A 27417-nucleotide genomic window follows, 5' to 3' on the forward strand; every position below is an offset into this window, starting at 1 on the left:
CTTTAACTGCTTGCCGACTGTATAACCTAAGTATATGGTGACAAGGTGGCTCGGGTGCGCCAGATCAGGACACTGCTGGGTAGGTCGATGACCTGGCCATGCTGTGTTTAACAAAGCAGGTGTTGATCACCGGGTGCTGGCCAATGGATTATGGCTGGCACCCAGTGATCTGCTTGAATTTACTCAGGACAGGGCAGAGTCCTGTCCTGTCAGTGGGGAAGTAATACATTTTCTTTCCCCACAAAACAGGGGAAAAAAATCTATTACTTCCCCTAGTAAAAGCACCACACATAGTACACCACAACACACTATCTAGGCACCCAGTTAACCCTTTGATCGTACCTGATGTTTAACCCCTTCCCAGCCAGTGTCATTAGCACAGTGACAGTGCATATTTTTAGCACTGAGCATTGTATTAGTGTCACTGGTTCTCAAAAAGTGTCAGTTAGTGTTGGAATGTCCGCTGCAATATCGCAGTCCCACTAGAAGTCGCTGATCGTGTCAATTACTAGTTAAAAAAAAAAACTAAATAAAAATTCCAATATATATCCCATCGTTTGTAGACGCTATAACGTTTGCGCAAACCAATTAATATACGCTTACAGGGATTTTTTATATATGTAGAATACTTATTGGAATAAATTTATCAAAAAATAAGATTTTATCATTTTTTTTAATTGGATGTGTTTTATAGCAGAAAGTTTTATATATATATTTTTTTTTTTTTTTTTTTTTTTAATTGTCAGCATTTTTTTGCTTATAATGCAAAAAAATAAAAACCGCAGACATGATCATATACCCAAAAGAAACTCTATTTGTGGGGAAAAAAGGACATACATTTTATTTGGGTACAGTGTCGCACGACCGCACAATTTGCAAGTAATGCAGTGCCGTTTAGCCAAAAATGGCCTGGTCACGAAGGGGGATAAATCTTCTGAAGGTCAAGTGGTTGAAGGGGAAAATGTAGGTGCTGTTGTAGAGGATTCCAAGAAAAGTTGTTACTGGTAAGTGTAATTCATGATTTCATAGGTCATTCTCCACAGCAACACTGTCAGGTAGTTTCAGATATGAAAAAAAACACTGTTGGCTTTACAGCTACTCAAAGTGGTTAAAAATAGTCTGCAGCCAGTGTACTTCACAAGGTGGCATAGGCAAATAAGACACGTAAATTAGGCTATAGTTCATTTTAGACTACTAGTCTGTTTTAAAGGGAATGTATAGTGATTTGCATGCATTTCTTTGTATTATGAATTCAGGAGAGGCCTTGCATTTTTTCCAGAAATTTGAGATATGATCCAGAGTAAAGTGATGTCACATCCCAAAAATGAATAAATGGAAAATGGGGGGGGGGGGGAGAGAGAAGAATTCAGTCCCCCTAAAGATGATAGGACTTTATAGGCATACACTAGTTAATCTAAATAAATTCCATAAAAACCATCACACAGATGCATATAGATAGCCATGCAACAATATGTTCCTAAGCCAAAGGAACCCACATTTATGACCACATAAATTGACCACATTTATGGTCTTCAAATAGAGACTATGACATGTTGGAATGTACATGGGTTCCTTTGGCTTAGGGACATATTGTTGCATGGCTATCTATACGTATCTGTGTGATGGTTTTTATGGAATTTTTTAAATAATACATTTGTCTATATTTATATTACTCAATTTAAAAATTAGAAGAAAGGTGAACTGGGAAAAACATTTTGAAAGCTAAATGGTGTCGTTTATAAACAACTATATAGATCAGACCAAAATGAGGGACAAATGAGGAGGAAAGAGGGACAGAGGGACATTGTTCCAAACCAGGGACAGTCCCTCTAAATCAGGGACAGTTGGGAGCTATGCAAGTTTACAGCACACAAAAGGAGCAAAAAGTTCATTTGGGCAAGCTTGGTCCAAACAAACTATTTACAGTGAAATGAAACTTGGAATATTACTTCAAAGGGTAACTCCACATTTGTGGGGGAAAAAAATAGCAAATGAAAAACTAGATAGCGTATACAATTGGGACACCAATCATATTGTAATTGAATGTTATTAAAATGACCTTTCCTTTTCAATCTGCAGCCAATGTCATTTTCTAAAAATGCAATGCAATATGGCTACTTGGAGCTGTTCTGTACACAGAATGTATACTGACCACACCCCAAAAACATAATTTCCTGCTTGTGTGATTGGCTCACCAATTTTCCCAGAAGTCTGTACTAAGATACAAGTCAGTTTTTAGGCATCCCTTGCAGCAAAAATTTCATTTTCTGCGAACTACTCCCAATAGGAACACGTCTAAAGGGAAGCAGGCCCAGCAGCTTCCCTCATTAGTGCCCTGCAGCTGCCCCAGCTGATAGATAATTATGAAACCACTCCCATTTGACCCACTCAGCACCAAGGCACAGAGAAAGAAAACTGAATTTTTGTAAAATCTTACCGTAAAATTCCTTTCTCTGAGTCCTCTGACAGTCGCCGCCCACTCATACAGTCTTTACCAATGGGTATTGACCTCTTATCCATAGGAGCAAGCTAGGCATAAGACTTGTTAAAAACAAAGTCATTTACATAGACACACCTATGGGGGCTGTCCCACTGGTCCAATACCCCCCTGCTATCAGCCTTCCCAACTCAGTTTGTTAGCAAGCAATTAAAGTCCAAAGAACCCCAAATAGAGGGGCGGGCGGCGACTGTCAGAGGACTCAGAGAAAGGAATTTTATGGTAAGATTTTACAAAAATTCAGTTTTCTCTTACGTCCTCTGACAGTCGCCGCCCACTCATACAGTCTTCACCAATGGGATGTCCAAAAGCAGTGTAGATATGAGGGGTGGGAAAACGCAACCATCAGAAAGGCAACGCAGCACCCACAACAGAGAAAGTAACCTTACGTGATCAGAAAGGTATCCTCCGGTAACATAAAAGCTCAACTGGAGCAACAACCCAGGAAAGCAAATAAACAAGGGGGAAACACCCCCAACAGTCAGGGCCCTGCAAAACTAGGGCCCCCTTAAGGCACTGCCGTACACAGAACTTTGCGGCCAAAAGAGGCATCTGCTGATGCCAGAACATCAAGTTTATAGAACTTTGAAAAGGTGTGCACCGACGACCAAGTCGCAGCCTTGCACACCTGGGCCACCGAAGCCTGATACCGGAAGGCCCAGGACGCACTCACCGCTCTGGTAGAGTGTGAATTGACAGGGAAGGGCGGTGCCTGTTCCTTAATCGAATAGGCCTGTACAATCGTCTGTCTGATCCATTTTGAAATGGTCGCCGCAGACGCAGCCATACCCTTCCGAGGTCCCTCGGGAAGGACAAAAAGAGAATCCGACTTCCAAAAGGATTCAGTGGACGACAGGTAAACCCTGATCGCCCTTACAACATCCAAGGAATGCAAAGTGAACTCCTTAGGATGTTTGAGATTCGCACAGAGTGAAGGCAAAACAATGTCCTCATTAAAGTGGAGTTCCACCCTAATTTTATACTTACCTCCATCTTCTCGCTCCGGGTCACCTGAAAAAGAAATGGATAATCACATTTTTTTTTTTTTTTACTTACCTCGTAGCGAAGAAAATATACTTACCTTACTTCCTTCTTCCTCGGCCGCGGCCCGTCGTCACTTCCTGGCTCTGCAATGATTCCTGGGAGCTGAACGTCATCGCTCCCAGGAATCATTGCACCTGCACCGGCCCCAACGTCAGTTCCGGGGCGCGCGCGCCATCCCCTTCTAAACAGCTTCTGGGCATGCCTTTGGAAGGAAAGACTGGTTTGGTCGCAAGACCACCTTATCCTTATGAACCACCAGGTAAGGGGAGCGGCAGGACAAAACCGCCAACTCTGACACTTTGCGGTCAGAAGTGATCGCCACTAGAACTTCAACCTTCTTAGACAGCAGAGGCAAAGAAATTTTCCTGATGTTTTCAAAAGGAGAACGTCGTAGAATGGACAGAACCAAGTTCAAGTCCCATGGAGGTAGAAGCGCCCTCCGAGGAGGGGCCAAATGACACACACCTTGAATAAAGGTGCGAATCAACGAGTTAGACGCCACGGGGCGCTGGAAAAGGACGGCCAGTGCAGATAACTGGCCCTTAATCGTGGTAAACACAAGGCGCTGGTCCACACCAGTTTGTAGGAAGGCCATCACCCTCGCTACCGAGTAGGAACGAGGAGGGAAGCCCCTGGCTTCACACCAGGCAAAATAAGCCTTCCAAGTACGGTAATAAACCTTACCAGACGAGGCCTTCCGTGCTTTGAGCAAGGTAGGAATGACTTCTGAGGAGAGACCCCTGTCTCTCAGGACCTGGCTTTCAACAGCCACGCCGTTAAAGGCAGCGACTGTAAAGCAGGATGGAAGATCGGTCCCTGAGACAGAAGATCGTCCCGTAACGAGAGCCGCCATGGAGGCTTGACGGCTAGTTGAATGATGTCCGTGTACCAAGACCGGCACGGCCAGTCCGGCGCCACAAGAAACACCAACGTTGGTTCCGAGACCAACCTGCGAAGGAACCTGGACAACAACTGAATCGGAGGAAAGACATACATCAGACGATATCGGTGCCAAGGCACCACCAGCGCATCCGAGGAGTCTGCCAGAGGATCGCGCGTTCTTGCCACGAACCTTCCCACCTTGTTGTTTAACCGGGACGCGAACAGATCCACATCCGGGGATCCCCATTTCGCACACAGCATTTGAAACACCTCCGGGTGTAGGGACCATTCCCCCTGGTCCAGGGTCTGGCGGCTCAGATAATTGGCCTGCCAGTTCTCCACACCTGGAATGTGAACTGCCGAGATCGCCGGGACATGAGTCTCGGCCCAAGACAGAATGCTGGTCACTTCCTGGACCGCCCGGGCACTCCTGGTGCCCCCTTGGTGGTTGATGTAAGCCACCGCAGTGGCATTGTCCATCTGTACCCGTACAGGGCGGCCCTGAAGATGATCTGACCAATGGAGCAGGCACAGCCTGATCGCTCTCAATTCCAAGATGTTGATCGGAAGAGAGGACTCCTCCACCGACCAAGTGCCCTGGGCAGACAGGTTGCCCAGGACGCCACCCCAGCCCGACAGGCTGGCATCCGTGGTAATCACTGTCCACAGCAACGGTCGGAAGGATTTCCCTTCCACTACAGCCGGAGACTGGAGCCACCACAGAAGATCCAATCTGGTCTGGCGACTCAGAGACACCCTCAGATCCAAGGACTGAGGAAGCCTGTCCCATCTGGCCAGTATCTCCGCTTGGAGAGACCGCGTGTGAAACTGGGCAAAAGGTATTGCCTCGAAGGCAGACACCATCAATCCCAGGGACCGCATACAGTTCCTGAGTGACGAAGATTCGTTGTCCCTGAGGGACCCGACCTCGTTCTGCAGGGTCCGGAGCTTGTCCTCCGGCAGAAACACCTTCGCTTGGGCGGAGTCCAGGACCATTCCCAAGTATGGGAGACGAACCGAAGGAGACAAAGTCGACTTCTGAAAGTTGATGGTCCATCTGAACTCCTGGAGCGTCTTAACCGTAGTGGACAGATCGCTCATCAGACTCTGACTGGCACTCGATCTTAACAGGAGATCATCCAGATATCCCAAGACCGCAATGCCCTGTGCCCGCAACAGGCCCAGAACAGTAGCCAGCACTTTGGTAAAGACCCTTGGAGCCGAAGCGAGACCGAAAGGTAACGCCACGAACTGATAGTGTTCCTCCGCCATAGGGAATTGGAGGTACCTCTGATGACCCTCGAATATGGGGATGTGTAAATACGCATCCTTCAGATCGATGGAGGCCAGGAAATCTCCCGGACTCAAAGAGGCCACCACCGAGCGGAGCGATTCCATGCAGAACTTTTGAACGCGCACAAAGCGGTTCAGAGCTTTCAAGTCCAGAATTGGACACACCTTGCCCTCCTTTCTGGGCACAGTGAACAGATTTGAATAAAACCCCCGAAATCTGTCCCGATGTGGCACCGGGACAATTACCCCCTGTGCGAGCAGATCCTGCACCGCCCGATGAAGATCTTGCAACCGATCTGTCAAATGAAGATTTGAGGGAAAGAATCTGTCCGCCGGCCGCGAAAGGAATTCGATCTTGTAACCTGATCGAATGATTTCCTGAACCCAACTGTCCGGAAGCCGGAGCAGCCAAGGTTGAAGGAAACCGCGCAGACGTCCCCCCACCCCCGAAACGGGTGAGGGCGCCCCTTCAGGCAGTGGCGGACTGGGCTGCCGCACCAGACTGGGCGGCTTTTGGTTTTCCCGCCCAGGGCTTTCTCTAGCCACCCTGGCCCTTGAAGGGTTTCCCCTTGCCCTCCGCCTTGAAGGCACGAAAGGACCCCTTGTTCGGTTTAAAGGAGGGGCCCCGCTTACCGCGGAAGAACTTACCCTTAGGATTCTGGGGCAACAGTGCTTTTGCCACCAGTGACACCCTTAACCAACTCATCCAGGGATTCCCCAAAAAGGGGAGACCCCGCATATGGGATGTCGGACACCGTCTTCCTAGAAGTCTGGTCAGCCGACCAACTTTTCAGCCAAATCAGGCAACGGTTAAGCACCGCGACACTGGATAGACGCGCAGCTAACGGGGCTTCATTTAAGGCCGCATCACACAAGTACATGACCCCTTGATAAATCTGGTCCACCATCTCCAGAGTAGTAGGGGGAGCAGAATCAGCCACGAGGGTGCGTCTGAGCACCTTGGTCCAATCCGCCACGGCTTGAGCCACCATTACAGAGGCGAAAATAGGTTTCAGCATGGAACCCGCCACCATGTAAGCATGACGGGCAATTGATTCCAGCCTCCTATCCATAGGATCCCTAAACACCTGAGAATCCTCGGTGGGTACAAGAGTGGTCTTGTTTAACCTGGCCACAGTGTGATCCACAGTAGGAGCCACACACCAGCGCGAATCCGTAGGAGATGCAAAGGGATAAAGAAGTTGAAACTTTTTGGGCACCACAAAAGTGCGATTTAAGTTACGCCATTGTTCATTCACAGTCGCGTGAAACTCAGCGGGGCAAGGAAAAACCTGCGCCGCCTTACGGGATCTGTGTGTACCAAAAGAGGACACTATCCCCGGAGGATTGGGCTCATCCTCTAAATGTAGTGTTTCCTTGATGGCAAGGATCAGCGCATCCATAGCTGCGCGGTCCTCGGCCGTCCCAGGAGGGGAATCATCCACCCCCACAACCTCCGCCTCCCCTTCAGACTGGGAAGAGCGAGACCCTTCAAGGGGCACGCTACCTACTGCAACCATGTCAGACTCAGAATCAGAAGAAAAAGAGAGCCTAGGCCTTTTTCTAGTACCCTGTGCAGACATCAGAAAATCCACTTTGGACGTCAAAGTCGCAAGTGCAGCAGACAGAGCAGTCAGAGTAGAGGATTCAGAGGACCCTGAACCATCCACCAAGGCTGGGGGAAATTTGCTGTCCTGGGACTCCATAATCATTTTTTTTTTTTAAGGTACTGGCCCTCTAAGCGCACCGCGATCCCCCGCAGTACACCTCTATGAGGGACAATGCAAAATGACCCCCAAGCAGGAATAAGCTGACAGCCAGAGGTATTCCCACAAAAAAAGACAGCAAGACAGACCCCACAAGTGTTACCTACACGCCTGCCGATCTCCTCTGTTCAGAAAGAGGAAGTGATGTCACTGCAATAGGCTGAACTAGGATTTTAGACCAAGGAAAAATGGTTGCCCATAGAAAGTAATGGGAGGCTTCGGGAAAATGGCCGCCGACATGTGCTCAGAAGAAAACACATTGCCACACACAAGATGGCGCCGCAAGGCACCAAAACACACTACATACACTGCTGTATAAGCGCCCACAGTGAAGCCAGCATGCTGCCCACACCTAAAATGGCGGACCGACGGTTTTTAACCCCACAGTGGTCGCCGCACGTGTCTGCACCTCCAACAACACCATAAAGTGACATAGGAGAGGGACCCCCACAAACCCACATAGCGTACCTGCTGTGAGAGAGCCGTCGCAGGGACCGGGATCAGGGAGCCCAAAAAACGCACAAACATGAGGGGATAACACAGACACACAGGACTGCCAGCCCCAGATAGAGTGTACTTACCGTACCCGATGGCGTGGGGTGCCTCCCACCCTCAGATGGCGGGGGTGCCGCCAGCCAAAAACGCAGGACGCTAGCAGTGCACAGAGAACCGTGGATGAGGCGTCCAGGCGAGGTAGCCACCTCGCAGGCTGCATCCCTGAGGACAGGAATGGGTCGTTTGCGAAGCCAGGGCAAACATATAGCCCGCTAAACGCTCGATGGCGTACTGGGATTCCATAAGGCCCTCTGTCCTGGAACACCAGGACGACCAGTGCGATTCCCAGCTCCGCTATGCCCTCATCATCTTGAAGAAGTGACTAACTAATGCTGATAAAATAAACAGCTAGTAATGCAAAGAAAAAACACATTTTTCAGAAATAAAATCATAAGAACAGAAGAAAGGCTGTGACTGTAGCCCCAGCACAGGGAGAGCCTATCTCACTCCTAACTAGGCAGAAGACAAACTGAGTTGGGATGGCTGATAGCATGGGGGTATTGGACCAGTGGGACAGCCCCCATAGGTGTGTCTATGTAAATGACTTTGTTTTTAACAAGTCTTATCCCTAGCTTGCTCCTATGGATAAGAGGTCAATACCCATTGGTGAATACTGTATGAGTGGGCGGCGACTGTCAGAGGACGTAAGAGAAATAACATTTCACAATTTGACCAGTCAGAAAAATATTCTCACCCTGCCACCGTGGCTCTTCTCCTAAAATCTTTTCTATCATGGCATGGCTTGCAGCTACAGCTGTCTGCCCTTCCATACTTCCATCCAGGGGTGTCTGTCCATTCTGCAGTGCCTCCATTGCCTGCAACTCCCTGCATTAAAACAGAAAGAAAAACTCCAATATATTGCAGATTCATATACCACACTTGGGGGTCAATGATACACACTGACATATCTAAGGATTCATTCACATGAGTGGTTAGGGGGTGGTAAAAGCAGACAGTTGAGCCCTTCCAAATGCCCACCTAAACAAGGACATGCAGCCTCTCACATGCTGTGGCAAAAGTGAAACCCTTTGTTGTGCTGAATGTGACCCATTCAAGTTAATGTGTGCACTGACTGAGGTTGCGGCACAGTGGTTCAGTCTTTACGGGGTTAAAATAGGTAGTGAGGAGATGACAGTTGCCTATCAAACACTCTCTGAAAAGCAAACCCCCACACACCCCTACTGTTCTACATAAGCCAGGGAGGATTAGGGCACTGACCAACAATAAAAGGAGACATTCTTTAACTACCAATGTAAGGGGGCCCTTCTCCCTTCTGACCACATACAACAGTGGACCTTTTCCCCCACTGGCGGCCAAGCTATTCTCCCCAATGGCTATCAATATAATTATGCTCTACTTCTTACTGACCACAAACATAAAGAGACCTTTCCCCCCACTGACCACAAACATAGGGGGGCCCTTCTCCCTGCTGACCACAAAAAAATTGGGGTAATTTTACACCGACCACCAATGTATAACTGCCCTTTTCCACTGACCCTCAACACATGGGGGAGAAGGTTTCCCAACATAAGTGGCCCTTCAGCACTAACAACCAATGTAAAGGGGCATTTTTTCAGGAACCATCAGTGTTAACGGGAATACTTCTTTAATGGCGACCAATGTGTGGAGGCACCTATCCACCGATCATCAACATAAGAGGGTCCTTCTCCTCTAACATCAATTTAAGGGAGCCTTTCTTCACCAAAGTAAGGGGGCCTTCTGCAATGACCACCAATGTATGGGACCCTTCACCACTAACCACCAATGTAAGGAGATTCTTCTCTACTAACAATGTTTAGGGTCTTTATCCACTGACCCCCAACATATGGGGCCCTGCACCACTAACCACCAATGTAATGGGGCATTTTTTCACTAACCATCTTATGAAGTGGAACACTTCTGCACTGACCACCAATGTAATGGGGCACTTCTTCACTGACCACCAATGTAAGGGAGCCCTTCTCCACTGACCCCCAATGTGTGGGGACCCTTATCTACTGATCACCAATATAAGAGGGTCTTTCCCCACTGACATCCATGTAAGGGAGCCCTTTTCCAACAAGGTATGGGGGCTCTTCTCCCCTGACCACCAATGTATGGGAGCCCTTCACCACTAACCACCAATGTATGGAGGTTATTCTCCACTGACTATCAATGTTTGTAGCACATCTTCACTGACCACCAAGGAAAGAGGGCATTTTTTCATATAAAAGGGGCCCATCACCACTGACTGCCAATGTAAGGGGCCTTTTCCCTGACCACCACTATAAGAGGGCCCTTCTCTACTGATCACCACTCCTAAGAGGGTCCTTCTTTACTGACAACCCATGTAAGGGGGCCTTTTTTTACTGACCTCTATTGTATTAGAGCCCTTCCCAACTAATAGCCACTGTACGAGGGCCCTTCCCTGCTGACTACTAATGTAAGGGAGCACTAGGTTTGTCTTTTTCTGGCCATTATAATTTGTTCAATTTTATTTTAATGTTCATCACTAAAAAGAATATTCTTGCATGCAACACGTGTTAAAAATGATCTGCCTTGGGTGTTGGATATTCTAGGTACACCATATTCTTTATTCAGTTATTAAGTATCATGGCTAAAACATACTAATCACCCCTATGTACCTAGCTGTAGATATAATAACTGAAAATGATTTCAATGCTTCTTTAACAGTAAAACGTTTGAAAAAGGCTGTTTCTTCGCATTATTATTGTAAAACTTTGTCAGGAAAAAAGGGCATCAAGTATTCTGTGTTATCATCCTACCTTATATCATACACGGGGGAGCGTAGATCATGGGGCCCATGGGCGAAGGCACAGTGCTGCCCATTCTTGGTACAATGACCCTTGGAGTCTGTCTCATGGATGCAGATGCCAGTTTTGTAATAGCGTAGGTGGTACCTTCTTTCTGTATCCCCTGTTGTTCTGTGTAGGAAGGGGCAACTGAGCAGAAAGTAGGGAAGAGTAGGTTACAATAGAAAATGTTTTTTGCACTTACAACAAGGTCATTAAAATGTATGTCAAGACAGAAACTTTTTATTCTTTGAACAGAGTGGGTCAGTGTTAGAACCCCTGTTTAGTTATTACTGTTCTCCAGGTAGGACTAAGTTCACACTTGCAAAAAATTCTAACACTAACACAAATTCTAACACTAACGTCAGCCAATGCGCCTTTGGCGCTAACGTGTTTTTGTAGGTTTAGGGCGCGTTAAAGATCGTACCCCAGATGTCCTCCAAATCATTTTTTTCTTTATTTATTAAGGGGGAAGTTTTTTTTTTTTTTTTCACCTCACTGATCATTATGAACAAACACTTTTCAAATGAGCTGTAAATGCGCCTTAAATTTTACAGGTGCATTTACAGCGCATTACCATAGACTTGAATGGAAGAAGTTGACAAGCTTCAACTCTTCCCAAACTCAATGCGTAGCTTAATTTTTGCCACACAGTGATATGAAGCAAGGTAAACACTACATGTTTTTCAAATGTTAACAGTTCTGTTAGACAAGTAGTGAGCAGAACTCTCCAACAGGAACACAGACAGAAATAAAATGGGATTATTTACTTACCGTAAAATCCATTTCTCTAATGTTCATTCAGATCAGACACAGCTCCTGATCTTCCAAACCATTGGGTTATACTACCCCCCTACAGGAGTAGGACACTAGGCAGAAAAAAAAAATCTGGCTATGCCTATGGGCAGTCCCAGGGGGTATACTTCCTCTCTCTGATATAGGTACTCAGTGTTGTTACAAGCAGTGTCAGAAGAAATACAACTCCACAGAGGGGTGGGTGCTGTGTCTGTCAATTAACATAAGAGAAATTAATTTTACGGTAAGTCAAAAATCCCATTTTCTCTTTCGTACTTTGACGGACAGAGCTTCTGATCTTAACCATTGGGACGTCCCAAAGCAGTGTTAAACATGAGGGGTGGGAACAGCGAAAAATAAATTCCCAAGGCTAAACCGTAGCCAACCAGGTAAACAGGAGCTCAACCAAAACAACTGGAGCTCACCTGAAAAAAAAGAAAAAACAATAAACCCTCAAAGAGGACCAGGTCCTCTAAACAGCAGCCTGCAAAACCTTGCGGCCAAAAGAACTTTATAGAACTTTGTGAAAGTGTGCACCGACGACCAGGTAGGTGGCTGCCTTGCAAACGTGTGTCACTGACGCCTGATGACGGAAAGGCCCAGGAGGCACTGAGAACCCCAGTAGAGTGCGCCTTGACAGGGAAAGGAGGAACCTGACCACTGATGGAATAGGCCTGAATCACAGTCTGTCTGATCCATCTGGACATGGTCACAGAGGAAGCGGACAACCCTTTCCAAGGCCCATCCGTGAGCACAAATAGTGAGTCCGACTTCCTAAGACTCCGTAGCTGCCAGGTACACACTAATCGCCCGGACCACATCCAAGGCATGGAAAGCAATTTCCTTCAGATGTTTTGGCCTGGGTCACAGAGAAGGCAACACAATGTCATTCAAATGAAAATCAGGGACAACCTGAGGAAGGAACGATGGACAGGGGCGAAGAACCACTTTATCACTGTGAACTACCAAGGTGAACGAAAGGGTAACACTGCCAATTCCGACACCCTACATGCAGAGGTGAAAGCCACCAAAAAGGCCACCTTCTGGGAGAGTGTAAGCAGGAAATCTCCCGAAGATTCTCAAAAGGAGGCTTCTAGAGGACTGAGAGCACCAAATTGAGATCCCAAGGCGGCAAAAGAGACCGCACTGGAGGGGTCAAGCGCCTAACTCCCTGAAGAAAAGTACATATGTACCAAGGAGTATGTGGCCAAGGGCCATTGAAAGATGACCGCTAAGGCCGACACCTGACCCTTGATAGTACTCAAGGCCAGTTTCTGCTCAACCCTCCTTTGAAGGAAGTTCAAGATCCGAGTCATCAAAAAAAGAGCGAGGATGAACCCCAAGAGACTCACACCGCGCAATGTACGTCTTCCACGTACAATGGTAGATCTTCCTAGAAGCAGATTTCCTAGCTGTTAACAGCGTTGGAATCACAGACTCAAACAAACCTCTATCCATCAACACCTGGCGTTCAACAGCCAAGCCGTCAAAAGCAGTGACTGTAAAGCAGGATGGAAGATTGGTCCTTGGGACAGCAGCTTCCAATGAATGTCGGCGACCAGCCGCACCAGATCTGCGTACCAAGCCCGGCGCCACTAAGATGACAGGAATCCCTCCTGCCTCGATCCTGCCTAGAAGTCTTGGCAGAAGCTTGAGAGGAGAGAAGGCGTAAATGAGACAATACTGACACAACATGGCCACCAGAGCATCCATGGGGTCCGCCAGAGGATCACGTGACTGAGCCACAAACCTCTGCACCTTTCTGTTGAGTCGGGACGACAACAGGTCCACCTCGGGAATGCCCCACCTGAGACACAACTGATGAAACATCTCCGGATGAAGGGAACACTCCGCTTGGTCCAACACCTGCCGGCTGAGGTAATCCGCTTGCCAGTTGTCCACCCTGGGAATGTGTATGGCGGAGGGGGGCTGGAACTAACCATTCTGCCCACCTTAGAATGCCGGCTACCCCCAGAGCTGCCAGAACACTTCTTGTGCCCCCCTAGTGATTGACATAAGCCACGGCCGTGGCATTGTCCGATTGAATGTGCACTGGGCATCCCTGAAGATGATCTGTCCAATGTTCCAGGCAGTCTGATTGCTCCAAGACATTGATTGGTAGTCTGGACTCTTCCAGTGTCCAAAGCCCCTGAGTAGAAATTTTGCCGAGGACGCCTCCCCAGCCAGACAGGCTGGCATCCGTGGTGGCCACTGTCCAATACAAGGGGAGGAAGGATTTGCCCAGCCGAAGCACAAAGCCAATATATCAGGGACTCCTTCGTTCCCCGGCTCAGCCGGATCTAATTGTCCAGAGACTGCAGATTCTTGTCCCATTTGCCCAGAATCTCTCTCTTGCAGGGACCTTGTATGAAACTGAGCAAATGGAGCCGCCTCAAAGGTAGACGCCCTCAGGCCCAGCAACCGCATGAAAGTCCAGAGGGATTACTATCTGCTGGACAGCAGGAGACAAATTAAAGCCTGCAGTTTCTGGAGTTTGTCCAGAGGAAGGAGTACTCCAGCTAAGGCTAAGTCCAGAGTCAGACCCAGATAGTCCACCTTTGTTGACGGAACCAGAGCAGACTCCAGCCAAACATCTTCAAGCTCGTATGGTGATTTCCAGGTTTTTCCACCAGAGCAGTAGGAGAATCCTCCCACAGAAGGAGGTCTTCCAAGTAGCCCAGAACCACGATCCCCCATTGGTTTAACAATGCTAGCACCGGGGCCAACACTTTCGTGAAGACCCGAGGAGCAGAGGCAAGATCAAAGGGTAACGCCACAAACGGATATGCTCCTCTCCCATGGCAAAGCGGAGAAATCGCTGGAGACCAATACATATTAGAATGTGAAGGTAAGCGTCCTTGGATGTTGATGGAGGCAAGAAAAATCCTCCTGATGCAGGGAAGCCACCACCGTGCGAGCGGACTCCATTCTGAACTTCTGCACCCGCACAAAGCAGTTCAGCGCCTTGAGACGCACCTTGCCTTCCTTCCTGGGGAGTGGGGACTGTAAACAGGTTTGAGTAAAACCCCTGAAAACATCCTGAAGTCAGAACCGGGACCATCACCCTTCAAAGTAAAAGGTTTTGCACCGCCCCAAAAAGAGCCTGTAAGTGGATCGGGACAGTTGCAAGTTGGAAGGAAGGGCCTTACCGGAGGGTAAAAATGAAACTAGATCTTGTAGCCAGACCGAATGACCTCATGGACCTACCTGACTTTTACCAGGGTAGTCCACGGGTCCAGGAACCAGCGAAGACATCCCCCCACCACAGATACAGGTGAGGGCGCACCTTCATGCTGAAGGAGCCTTGTCCATATGTCTGGAGAAGCCCGCTCTTGACTTGCCAGACCAAATTCCCTTGGATCCTCCAGAGGAATCCCTGAGGTGCTCCGATCCCTTGTCAGTTGACCCTGAGGGACGAAAAAAACTTCTTATGAGCCGAGGAGGGCCCACGTCTACGACGAGGGTCCTTGCCCTTAGTAGCCTGTGGAAGAAAGGAAGAAGTTGACAAGCTTCGACTCCTGTGAGACCTTTAATGATGTCACCAGGGTAGGCCCAAAGAGGCCATCTCCTTGAAAGGGAAGATCAGTTAAGACCCTTTTAGAAGTCTGGTCTGGAAACCAGCATTTGAGCCAAAAGACACTACTGCAACAGAAAGCCGAGCCACTAGGAGAGCCACATGCCAGGAGACATCACAGATAAGATGCAGCCTCTGGACCAGCTGATCCGCCAGCTATGCAAAGGCAGGGGGGAGCTACCCCCCCCTCAGGTCACGGCGCAAAAGCCTAGCCCATTAGGTGGTCAGATTCTGCGACACCAGGGCAATGGTGAATATTGGCCTCAGTGCCAAACCAGCCAGGGTGTACATATTGCAGGCTACAGCCTCTGCCTTCCTGTCAGCCGGGTCCTTAAAGGCCAGGGACTCTTCAACCGGAATCATGGTTGCCTTTTTTAATCTGGAAACCTGAGGGTCCACCATCGGTGGAAAAGTCCACTTCTTAAGAAGGCAAGCCACCGAAAAATGGCCGCCGGACTACACAAACATGGCCACCGTGCATTAGGCACACAGGCTACAAGAAGATGGCGGCCCCGTGCGGCACCACGAGGTTCCCAGGGAACCAGAAAGGATCCCTAGGCGTCAGAATACGACAAAGGCAGGGAGGGGGGGCCCTGGCAGGAGTCCCCACCAGGTACAGCCCCCCCCCCCCCCCACAGCCAATTGCCCAGTCGCCAAAAGCTGGCAAGACTGGGGTGACCACTGGATCTAGATTATCCAGTCCGTCGCCCAGTCCGGCAGTTGATTGTAGATCTCACAGGAAAAAAATCCAGGAGAAAAGTTCTATCTAAAAAGAAAAAATTGCCAGGACCAGAGATACCAGCAAGGAACTAGGTCCTTACTCCTGACTAGGCAGAAAAAACCTATAGCAGAGAGAGGGAGTATACCCCCTGGGACTGCCCATAGGTGTAGCCAGATTTTTTTCTACCTAGTGTCCTACTCCTGTAGGGGGCAGTATAAGGAGCTGTGTCCATCAATGAAAGAAAGAGAAACATGCTTTTCTTCAGTAGAGCAAGGCTAGAACCCCCCTGTCAGATTTGTATTTCTGTCTATGTCACAGTTGCAGATTTTTCCCCACTTCCTATCAGCTGACCACCATTATCAGCAGGACAGGAAGTGAGAGTGAATCTCTCTAACAGAGCTTCAAGTAGCAGCACAAATCCAACAGGAGTTTTAGTTTTTCCCCACTCTACCCAAACCTAAAATAAACAAACAAAAATGGCTTAGCATTCACTTTAAAACACCATGTTTCTAATATCACGCACCATGCTGATTTTGACCATGAGGTTACATTATCTTTTTTTTTCAACTTATCTAAAGAGTTTTGTGTAAGTCAGGAGTAGGAAACCTTTTGAATGTACTATGCCAAACATTTTTTTAATAGGTTGAGAATTCCAGATATATAAAACAAAATGTCTACTTCACAATCTCAATCAATAATATTTAGTAAGTAAATTATGGTGCTATAAACTAGATCATGTAAAAATAACCTGCAAAAAATGCCCTGCGCATTGGTCAGTGGAAAACAAATTGCCAGCATTAATGCTCACTGCTCATCACTGATCGGTAGGCAGAAAAAAATGCCAAGGAAAATTACTTTGGAGTCAGTGGGAGTAAAATGCAGAGTGCAGGGGTCAGGAATAAGCAATGCAGAGTTCAGGAGTACATAGTGTTGAGTTCAGAGGTCAGGAGTAAGTAATGCAGGGTGCAGGGCTGGAGTTGAATATAGCAGAGTGCAGGGGTCAGGAGTAGCTATTGCAGAGTGCAGGGGTCAGGAGTAAGTAATGTAGAGTGCCGGGAGCAGGAGTAGGTAATGCGGAGTACAGCGGTCAGGAGTAAGTAATGTAGAGTGCCGGGATCAGGAGTAGGTAATGCGGAGTACAGTGGTTAGGAGTAAGTAATGCAGAGTTTAGGGGTCAGGAGTAGGTAATGCACAGTGCAGACAGTGGCCTCTTATGTGTATGACCTAGAGTGGACCTGTGTGTTTCGTGACATGTCCCCTGTGCCCAGCTCCTTCTGTACACAACACATTCCCTCTGCTCTGGGTAGGCTCTGCTGCTGTCCCACAAGCTCCCTTTTTAGAACTAATAGTAACCCTGCACTAACCTCAACCCATTATGCCTACCACCTCTTCCAAGTTCCACCATCCTGTCCTAAATTCTCTTCACCTTTCTTTTCCCTTCACCTCCCATATACAGAGTGGAGCAGGGAAGCAACAGTGAGACATGACTACCTGTTCTGGTGCTCGTCTCCCACCAATACAACTTTCAAATCCAACTCATGCACCTGTATGCCTTCTCACCACAGCTTCCATGCACCACTGTGCGTATGGAGGAAGTCTCTTGCCAGCTGAAAAGGTACCATGTGCTACCTCTGGTATACATCAGCAAATGTAGCGTATACAAAGTATAAATAACATATGTAAATACAGTAGAGGTTTCAATACTATACTAAAGGTAAAGTTGCTTAGAGTGTATGCATATCTCAAACATTTCTTTTTTCAGTTTTCGGCAGAGCAGAAAAGAGTTACAACCCCTGCCGGGATATTTTTTGATGTATGTATCCCAGAGATGCAACAAGAAGTGAAAGGCAATTTTACAATCTATAATTTTGGATTTCTCATCACTTTAAGTTTCCATGAGAATGGTCATCAGGACAAATAGAGAAGAATATACAGTACCTTTCAGGAACACAGACAGTATTGAAACTATAATAGGGTTTTGAATATGGTCTCCTATTTGTTTGCTGTCCATGTCACCTGTTGGGGAGAATTCCCTTAGTTTCTTGTCCCAGAGATGCAATAGGAAGGGAGAAAAAAAAATCTACAAAGTGAGGGGAATGTACTCTTCGCTCTTGCTCTGGTTACAGCTCTAAAGGTTTTTTTTTTTTATCACTTTCTATCTCTAGGACAATGGTCATGAGGGCAAAAGTAGAGGGTTATGTACAGCGCTTTGCAAAAGTATTCCCCCTTGAACTTTTCGACCTTTTGCCACATTTCAGGCTTCAAACATGAAGATATAAAACTGGAATTTTTTGTGAAGAATCAACAAGTGGGACACAATCATGAAGTGGAACGAAATTTATTGGATATTTCAAACTTTTCTAACAAATAAAAAACTGAAAAATTGGGCGCCACCTTTTGCTGCGATTACAGCTGTAAGTCGCTTGGGGTATGTCTCTATCAGTTTTGCACATCGAGAGACTGAAATTTTTGCCCATTCCTCCTTGCAAAACAGCTCGAGCTCAGTGAGGTTGAATGAAGAGCGTTTGTGAACAGCAGTTTTCAGTTCTTTCCACAGATTCTCGATTGGATTCAGGTCGACTTTGACTTGGCCATTCTAACACCTGGATAGGTTTATTTGTGAACCATTCCATTGTAGATTTTGCTTTATGTTTTGGATCATTGTCTTGTTGGAAGTCAAATCTCCGTCCCAGTCTCAGGTCTTTTGCAGACTCCATCAGGTTTTCTTCCAGAATGGTCCTGTATTTGGCTCCATCCATCTTCCCATCAATTTTAACCATCTTCCCTGTCCCTGCTGAAGAAAAGCAGGCCCAAACCATGATGCTGCCACCACCATGTTTGACAGTGGGGATGGTGTGTTCAGGGTGATGAGCTGTGTTGCTTTTACGCCAAACATAACGTTTTGCATTGTTGCCAAAAAGTTTGATTTTGGTTTCATCTGACCAGAACACCTTCTTCCACATGTTTGGTGTCTCCCAGGTGGCTTGTGGCAAACTTTAAACGACACTTTTTATGGATATCTTTAAGAAATGGCTTTCTTCTTGCCACTCTTCCATAAAGGCCAGATTTGTGCAGTATACGACTGATTGTTGTCCTATGGACAGAGTCTCCCACCTCAGCTGTAGATCTCTGCAGTTCATCCAGAGTGATCATGGGCCTCTTGGCTGCATCTCTGATCAGTCTTCTCCTTGTATGAGCTGAAAGTTTAGAGGGACGGCCAGGTCTTCGTAGATTTGCAGTGGTCTGGTACTCCTTCCATTTCAATATTATCGCTTGCACAGTGCTCCTTGGGATATCTTTTTGTATCCAATTCCGGCTTTAAACTTCTCCACAACAGTATCTCGGACCTGCCTGGTGTGTTCCTTGTTCTTCATGATGCTCTCTGTGCTTTAAACGGACCTCTGAGACTATCACAGTGCAGGTGCAGTTATACGGAGACTTGATTACACACAGGTGGATTCTATTTTTTATCATTATTAGTCATTTAGGTCAACATGGGATCATTCAGAGATCCTCACTGAACTTCTGGAGAGAGTTTGCTGCACTGAAAGTAAAGGGGCTGAATAATTTTGCATGCCCAATTTTTCAGTTTTTTATTTGTTAACAAAGTTTGAAATATCCAATAAATTTCGTTCCACTTCATGATTGTGTCCCACTTGTTGTTGATTCTTCACAAAAAATTACAGTTTTATATCTTTATGTTTGAAGCCTGAAATGTGGCAAAAGGTCGCAAACTTCAAGGGGGCCGAATACTTTCACAAGGCACTGTACCTAGTGGGGGGGGGGGGACATAGATAGCCATAAAAACATGACTGGTTTGTTAAGCCTTTTCAGATCTATCCTATATATTTTGGTATACCTCTCCTTAAAGCAGTGGTTGTCAACCTCAAATGCAGCCCCTGACATCACCAAATGGTCACACATCATATTCAATTTATGTAATGCTTAAGAGGACTGTCAGACTGCAGACCTAACAAATTTAATGAGGGTCAGAGAGTGTGGACATGGCCATGCTACAGAAGACAATACGAAACTGGGAACACGTTACATGGTTAGTAGTGATCAATGCTATCACCCTAATCAATGTTCCTACTAAAGACTGCTGAAGTCCAACGGCCACACATAATATACCAAAGGGCCGCATGTGGCTCTCAGGCCGCAGGTTGGGTACCAAGGCCCTAAAGTGTATGTATATTTTAATAATAGACTTCCCTTTTTTATTACCTTTCATCAGTTAAAGTGGAATTCCTCCCCAAAACTATTTTTTATAATTGTTCCCTTCCCCTACTGGTACCTATGCTGCCTAACCTGTTGTGTAAAAAAAGATGCGTATAGTTACCTCTTCTTAGTTTGCTCTGGTCTGGTCACGTGATCTGCAGCTTTGGCTCCCATATGTCAATCAGTGGCGGCTGTAGAGGAGAGGAGAGAGCGCCGACAGTGGCAGAGACATGGGAGCCTTTTGAAAACTCCTGACCAGGCCATGTTTATGGCAAAACATGTAGAGAATGTAACATCAGTAGCTTTGTTAAATTTTGACTGAAACAACCACTGTTGAACGATACTACACTATGATTATCGGTTTAATTAAGCAACATGTGTAGCTTGATACATGTTGATTGAACCAATCAATGTTGAATGAGATCATACTTTAAAAGCGGAGTTCCACCCAAAAGGGGAAGCTCCGCTTATCTATCTCCTGCCAACAACCCCCCCCCCCCCCTGGTACATTTGGCACCTTTTGGGGGGAGCGGATACCTGTTTTTGACAGGCACCTATCCCCTCTTTCCTTGGCGGTGAGGTTCATCAGAAGTTCAGCCCCCCTCCTCCTTCCCAGTCACTGGGCCATTCAGAAAGCGCATGTGCAGTAGGAAAAATCGGCTGTGAAGCCACAAGGTTTGTCTTACAGGCTATGGCAGCGCCAGCACCCGAGAGCCGATGGAAACATCGGCTGGGGTGCCAACATCACTGGATTCCAGGACAGGTAAGTGCTCTAATATTAAAAGTCAGCAGCTACAGTATGTGTAGCTACGGCCTTTAATTTTTCCGTGGGCGGCCTTTAAATTAGAGAGCACAAAGAACTACCTGTTGATCCTGCTAGAAATCTTCTGATCTTATAACTTCCTTTGCACTCTGCCTGTCCTAACTATTATCAGTTACATTGTTCCTAATTCTTTTTGTGGACTAAAGAACACCTTCCTCCTTCCTATGTTGTGGAAAAAAGGAGAGCGAAAAGTGTTTTGTAGTCCTGCCCTATGGTCCTACGATGACTATACTGCTCCTCCATAGATACAGTACAATGAGTGAGCATTGTCACCCTAGCAAAAAGGATGTGTGCTACTGGCAGGATTACCAGGTGAAAAAGGATAACAGCTTTAAAAAGAACTGGTAATATGCAATAGAGTACATTTTTGTTCTTGGGTTGACATATGCTTTAAGTACCGTAATCTTGTGCTGACCAAGCATTCCTTTGTAAGGCAACAAGTAATTCTCTGCTTCAGGCTCCTGCAGAAGAGTATCTTTCATCCACTTTCCTGTTCTGCAGAATCATAAACAAGCAAAGTACTACCTAAATGGCAGTCAATCCATTTTTAATTCTAGCCTGGATTTGTTTTGTGGCAAAGAACAGCGAAGAGCCGATTTGAATAATTCTTCATTCTTCAATGCATATAAATGCATTCATTTGCATAATCATATGCCAGATTGGTGTGGTATAATGCAGATGTGAAAAAGACAACACATACGGATTAATTTACTAAAGGCAAATAGACTGTGCACCTTGCACACTAAGTGCAGTTGCACTCATTTTCCCTAGTAAATGTAATGTGGTAGAGCTTTACTTTGTAAAGAATACCCAATCAGGTCAAGTAAAATTAGGAAAAAAAATAAAAATAATTTTTGCTTGCACACGATTGGATGATGGAAATCAGCAGCGCGTAATCACATTTACTAAGCTCTGGGGAAAATTAGTGCAACCGTATTTGCAAACTGCACAGTCTATTTGCCTTTAAGCCGTATTAAACCCAAAATCAAAAATGTAATATATTGCAGCTTACCAATCATTAGATGTGGTGGCTGCATCAGTTTTCTTTTCTTTGGCTTTTTCCCCTCTGTTTTCACCTGGTGATCTGGCAAGTAATACACCTCCTGTATTAGAGTGCCCCCACTCTGGATGAATGAGTTCAGGAGGTACAGCAGACAGCAGCATTGTCCGTCTAGGGGGAGGGTAGTGTTAAATGTATTAGCAGATTTAAATACACTAACAAATTGAAGCCAAACTCCAGCTCACACTTTATAATCAGTTACAGCAAACATTTTTTTTCCCTTTAGGGATAAAGGTTTTACATGAATAAATAAAAGCACCCCTTTCGGTGTTAAATGATTTGTCACATCCATTTAAACTAATACATTCTGTTGTTTTAAAAAACAATAGATTTGCTGGCTGGATCACTAGATGAAAATAGAAGAACGAAAGCTGCAAAATAATAAAGGCTTGCTTTTGGGTTTAATACTGCTTTTAGTAAATCACTGCTTTAGTAAACACTGTAGCGCAGGTAAATTTTTCTGCATATAAAAACCTAAGTATATAAAAGTATGCAAAATACAGTAGTTTAACCACTTGATCTTTGTAAGGTTTTACCGCCTTCATGATCAGACCATTTTTTGCTATTCAGCACTGTGCTACTTGTAGCGATTGCACGGTCATGCAACACAGTACGCAAATTCAATTGTTATCATTTTTTTCACATATATATATATGTATTCATAAATTTAGGTCAAAATGTATCCTGCTACAAGTTTTTGGTAAAAAAAAAAATCCCAATTGTATCCCAAAGCGTATATATCAAGTGGTTTGTGCAAAAGTTTTAGCGTCTACAAACTATGGTATATATACTGGACCTTACTCAGCTATAGACGGTATACTGTAATAACAGTGATCAGCAACTTATACTGGGACTGTGATAGTGTGGCGGACAATTTGGCACAAACTTACATCACTGGTGACACTAATGCAGTGATCGGTGATAATACTGTACCCTGACACTGTACTAATGACACTGGTTGGGAAGGGGTTAACATCTAAGAGCAATCAAGGGGTTAACTGTGTGCCCAACAAGTGTAATGTGTGCTGTTTGTACTAACAGATCTGGCTGTTTTTTTCCCACTTTGCAGGGAGAAGAAACATACAAACAGGGCTAATCTGTGTACAGAACCCTGTGTGTATGTAAACACAGGACTCTGTGCTGTGATTGGCTACAGCAGATCAGCAGGTCTCAGCCATCAGCCATAAATCATTGGCTGGGACCTGTTGAAAAAAATCCTGCTGTAGCCAGTGACAGCATGGATTGGCAGGGGGCACACGCATGGGAGGAACATGTGACCTCCTCCACGGATGTAGTGCTTGGACCTGAGCAAGGTAATTGCCAGGCCTAAGCACTGTTACCTGAAAAGGAGGATGATGTCATCAGAACTGTGTAAGCTCCACCTCCATCAGAAACAGAGCTTACAACCACAGAGCAGCAGGACAGCAGAGAGAGAGAGTTGTCGGATAACAATAAAACCTAGCTTAGCGGGAGATCAAACCAAAAATAGGAAAGAGTATCTAAGATACTTATTAGAATTCTGACAAACGTCAGTGTAGGTGCCAGATTAATGTACCTGTCGCAGACACCATGTGTGAAGGTGGGCAGTGTGTGTATAGTGTGTCTATACGAACTGCACTTCCTCCATGCCGTAGCAGTGTCACACAGACAGTGCAGTGGCAAGGAGTTTTGTATCTGGGGGGTGGAGCATGATCAAGTTCTCAAACATGGCCCGTTCCCTTGTGACGGAAAGCAGTGGGCGAATCCTTAGCCAATAGACAGCCTAGAGAACCTGCCCACTATCTGCTGTCAAGGACAGAGTGGACCTGATAGGGAACATGTGTCTCAGCTTATCCATCAGACTCCACCCCCCGATGCTAGGAGACTGTTGGATATGAAGTCGTCAGTGTCCTTAAAGTGGAGTTCCACCCCTTTTTTTGTTTTTACTTGGGATAGATCCAATACCCATACTCCTCTATATTTAAAATGGAAAATATATATCTTTTTTTTTTAATACCTTTTTTTTTTTCCTAAGAGTATGGAGCACTCCTGGCTCCAGCCGCCTAGGCGATGATGTAACTAGGTGATTCCCATGGGAATCACCTAATACTGAAATCTTGGATTTGAATTTTCATTAAATGCCAGGTTGTTGTAGCAACAGGGTGGGAACTTCCACCAACGCCGCCATTGCTATAGCAATATGTTAGGATGAAAGAGCGCTGCGCAGTGGCATTACTGCGCAGGCGTGAGATCGGGAGGTGCATGCTGGGTAGCCAGCTGCACTAAATCCTGGAAATAAATACAAGAAGGCTTCAAATGCCCACAGCAGAGATGGACCCTGCCTGCTTCTAAAATCAGGTTAGATTTTAAACATTTTAACATTAAAAGCATAGCTCCACCAAAAAGGGGAAGCTCCGTTGGTCGCTTGTACCTGGTTTTGATAGGTACCCACTCCCACTTCCTGGTAAGATTGCGGCATGGCAATCTACGTCATTTACAGGCCCCTCCTGTTTCCCCCTGCTGCCTTCTGGGACACACAGAGGTCCCTGTCGACGGCTGGACCATTCAGAAAGCACAGCGCGACTTGCACAGTAGGAAACTGGCTGTGAAGCCGCAAGGTTTCACTTTCTGTTTCCCTTACAAAAGATGCTGGTGCCTGCACCGGAAGCTGATAGAAAAATTGGCTAGAGGTGCCAACATCGTGGGATCCCAGGACAGGTAAGTGTCCTTATATTAAAAGTCAGCAGCTACAGTATTTGTGGCTGCTGACTTTTAATTTTTTTGTTTTTTTACAGACTGGAACTCTCCTCTTCAACCTAAAGGACAGCATTAATATTATTATCTGAGTATTGCATTTGAAATGGACCCAATTACGGTGGAATATTAAAAAAAAATAAAAAAAAAGCATTGGGGGGGCTGGAACTCTGCTTTAACATCCGATGACAGGGAGAGGGTAGCGGCAGCAAATATGCCACTCTGCTACACTGAGTACAGAAACGGGCACGCTGACGGTTTCTGTGCACAAACCTGGAGTTTATCTTACTTACCTCCAGTTTCATGATCTGCAAACTGAAGGCAATTATTTCTTAATTTTTATGCAGAAATATCACCATTTTGTAAAAGTGGCCCTATTAAGAACCACCTGATTCTGGCGTACATGTCGGTAAAGAAACAAAAATAACTGGCAGGGAATCTGGTGCAGGCCATTTTAAAGTGCCATAGCATCAGAAAAGTGTTGGTAGCGAGTGATTGAGTTCCCCCATTTTGTAACTTATTTTTACACATGTCCCCAGCAACCCGTATTAAAGAAAACTTGTACTGAGAGACATATGGAGGCTCTCCTGCTGACCCCTTCCTCTGAAAATGCTTGTTCCCTGGCTGTCATGCACATCCAATGACTTGGAACAAGTACACATATCAGGAGTTCTACCTTCATTGGCTGCATGCCTTTGATGGCTCAGTGACCTACAAAGTATGGAGGGCAGAGAAAGGCAGGCTACTGGCATTTTCATAAGGGATAGTTTCTGCAGCCTAAATATTTATCTCAGTTCATGCTTCCTTCACGTTTAAACAGAAAACAAGACTACATTTTCTAATTAGAAACTCTTCCAAACCTTATAGTATAAGAATAATATAAGACAGATGTAATTGGCAGCCATTATAAAATGTCATGATGTCATAATACTACTTACTCGTCTCCTTCAGGGCACAGGCCTGTAGTCTCGTCATACTTTGTACAGTAGATGTCTGGGCTGTAGTTAAATGTCCCATCTCTACGTCGTACTGACCTCCGTCGCCGCTGGTTCACAAAGTGCCAATGGAAGCAAGTATAGGGCCTATGCTGGGAACATTTGTGCTGTACAAATAAGGGACACTGCTCAGTCCGAAATTCTTTTAGATACCTGAAGAATAGGGAATATAAACAATAATGAATTTATGCCATCGCACCATTATCAAAAACATTAGACTCAGCACTTCTTTCTGTTTTTGGGGGATTTTTTTACCCGATTCTTTTCACTGCAGAATACTGTCCATTTAGGCCTCATTCTCACCATGGTGCAGAGACGTCAGTTTTTCCAGGGGCTCAAAGAAAACAATGGTTCTCTAGGTGCCCTGTTCACCCCACAACCTGCAGATTTTTTGTCTGCGCAGGAATCTGCAACGTTTATGCAATTTTCTGCACGGAAAATAAACTGACATGAAATCAACATTGGTATGAACACGGCATATAATTGATGCGCATGAAAACTGATGCCACCAAGCAAAAAACTCACTGAAACGCGTATGAAAACTGATGTGAATTTGATATACATTCATGTCTCTGCAAGGGAAATCTGCGCAGGTTTCCCATCAGTTTTTATACAAATATGGAACCATATAGCCCTTGTACATATGTGTGGCCAAATGTTTTGGATAGAGTGGGGGAGGGGTAAAACCTCTATCAGTTTTCTGTTTCTGTCCTCTGTTTGGAGATTTCATGTACTAGGGATGGCACAGAATGTGAGAAGAAATCATTACAAAGTGGGGGCAGTCATCACCTTACCAGGTGCCCCAATTATTAGACTTTCTTATCTTTGACAACTAAAGATTTGAATTTTCCATCAATTCCTGACTTAACAGGACAAATAGAAGGCAAATCAAGACAGCAATAAAAACCTAAAATATGGTACAGCAAATGGTGAGTGCTCAAACCCAGCCTGGAGGGGCAAAGCCTTTTATAGGAAGAGATGGATGAATGCTTCCTAATTCAAAGATGCTTAAGGCTCCTTTCATACGGTCCGCTGTCTGGTGCAGAACGTTCTCTGCTCAGCGGGGATCGATCCGCCAATCCCGCTGAGCAGGAGGATGACAGCTCCGTCTCCGGAGGTGTCAGATCCCCGCTGTCCTCTATGAGGGATCGGATGAGAACGGACCGCCTGTCTGCTCTCATCCGATCCGATCCCCTGGACGGATGGAAAATAGGGTTTCCATATGTCCGGATTTCACAGACAGGATCGGATGCGGATGGCAACGGATGTCAGCGGACATGTCACCGCTGACATCCACTGCCCCATAGGGATGCATGGAGGATCCGATCAGATCCGCCTAAAAAACTGACAGGTGGATCTGATCGGATCGTTCGTGTGAAAGGACCCTTATATGATTCTAGCCATTGTAGCCAGTTGCAATCATGACTGCAACAATCAAATAAAGCATTGAGTTAATGTAGAACTAAAGGCAAAACATTTCTTTACGTTTTGAATTCCAGTTTAATCACCTGAAACATGGGTCATGTTAGCTGAAAGGTGAAAGAAGGCTTACAGGGGGCTTTTCAAATCTGTGAGATGAAGGGCAGAATACAGGGTACATTCATGGACCTAAAGGATAACTAAAGAAAAACTTTTTTTTTTTTTTTTAGCTTTAGATAGAGTGGAGAGG

The 27417-nt window shown here is 45.9% G+C and overlaps 1 protein-coding gene across 3 annotated transcripts in view; it reads right to left on the reverse strand.

Annotated features, from left to right (window-relative positions):
• UNK (unk zinc finger) overlaps positions 1 to 27417 on the reverse strand; it is a 125323-nt gene that overhangs the window by 74303 nt on the left and 23603 nt on the right. For 2 of the 3 annotated variants that reach the window (XM_082272720.1, XM_082272718.1), the window contains exons 2-5: positions 25692 to 25901; positions 21973 to 22131; positions 10803 to 10979; positions 8732 to 8862 (exon numbers count right to left, since the gene is read on the reverse strand). In XM_082272720.1, coding sequence (XP_082128846.1) covers positions 8732 to 8862; positions 10803 to 10979; positions 21973 to 22131; positions 25692 to 25901 — 677 coding nt within the window. The remainder of the gene's footprint in view (positions 1 to 8731; positions 8863 to 10802; positions 10980 to 21972; positions 22132 to 25691; positions 25902 to 27417) is intronic. The other variant, XM_082272719.1, reaches the window with a different exon arrangement.

The sequence above is a fragment of the Pelophylax lessonae genome (assembly GCF_965119305.1).
Source record: "Pelophylax lessonae genome assembly, chromosome: 11".
In the NCBI taxonomy this organism is placed as follows: Eukaryota; Metazoa; Chordata; class Amphibia; order Anura; family Ranidae; genus Pelophylax; species Pelophylax lessonae.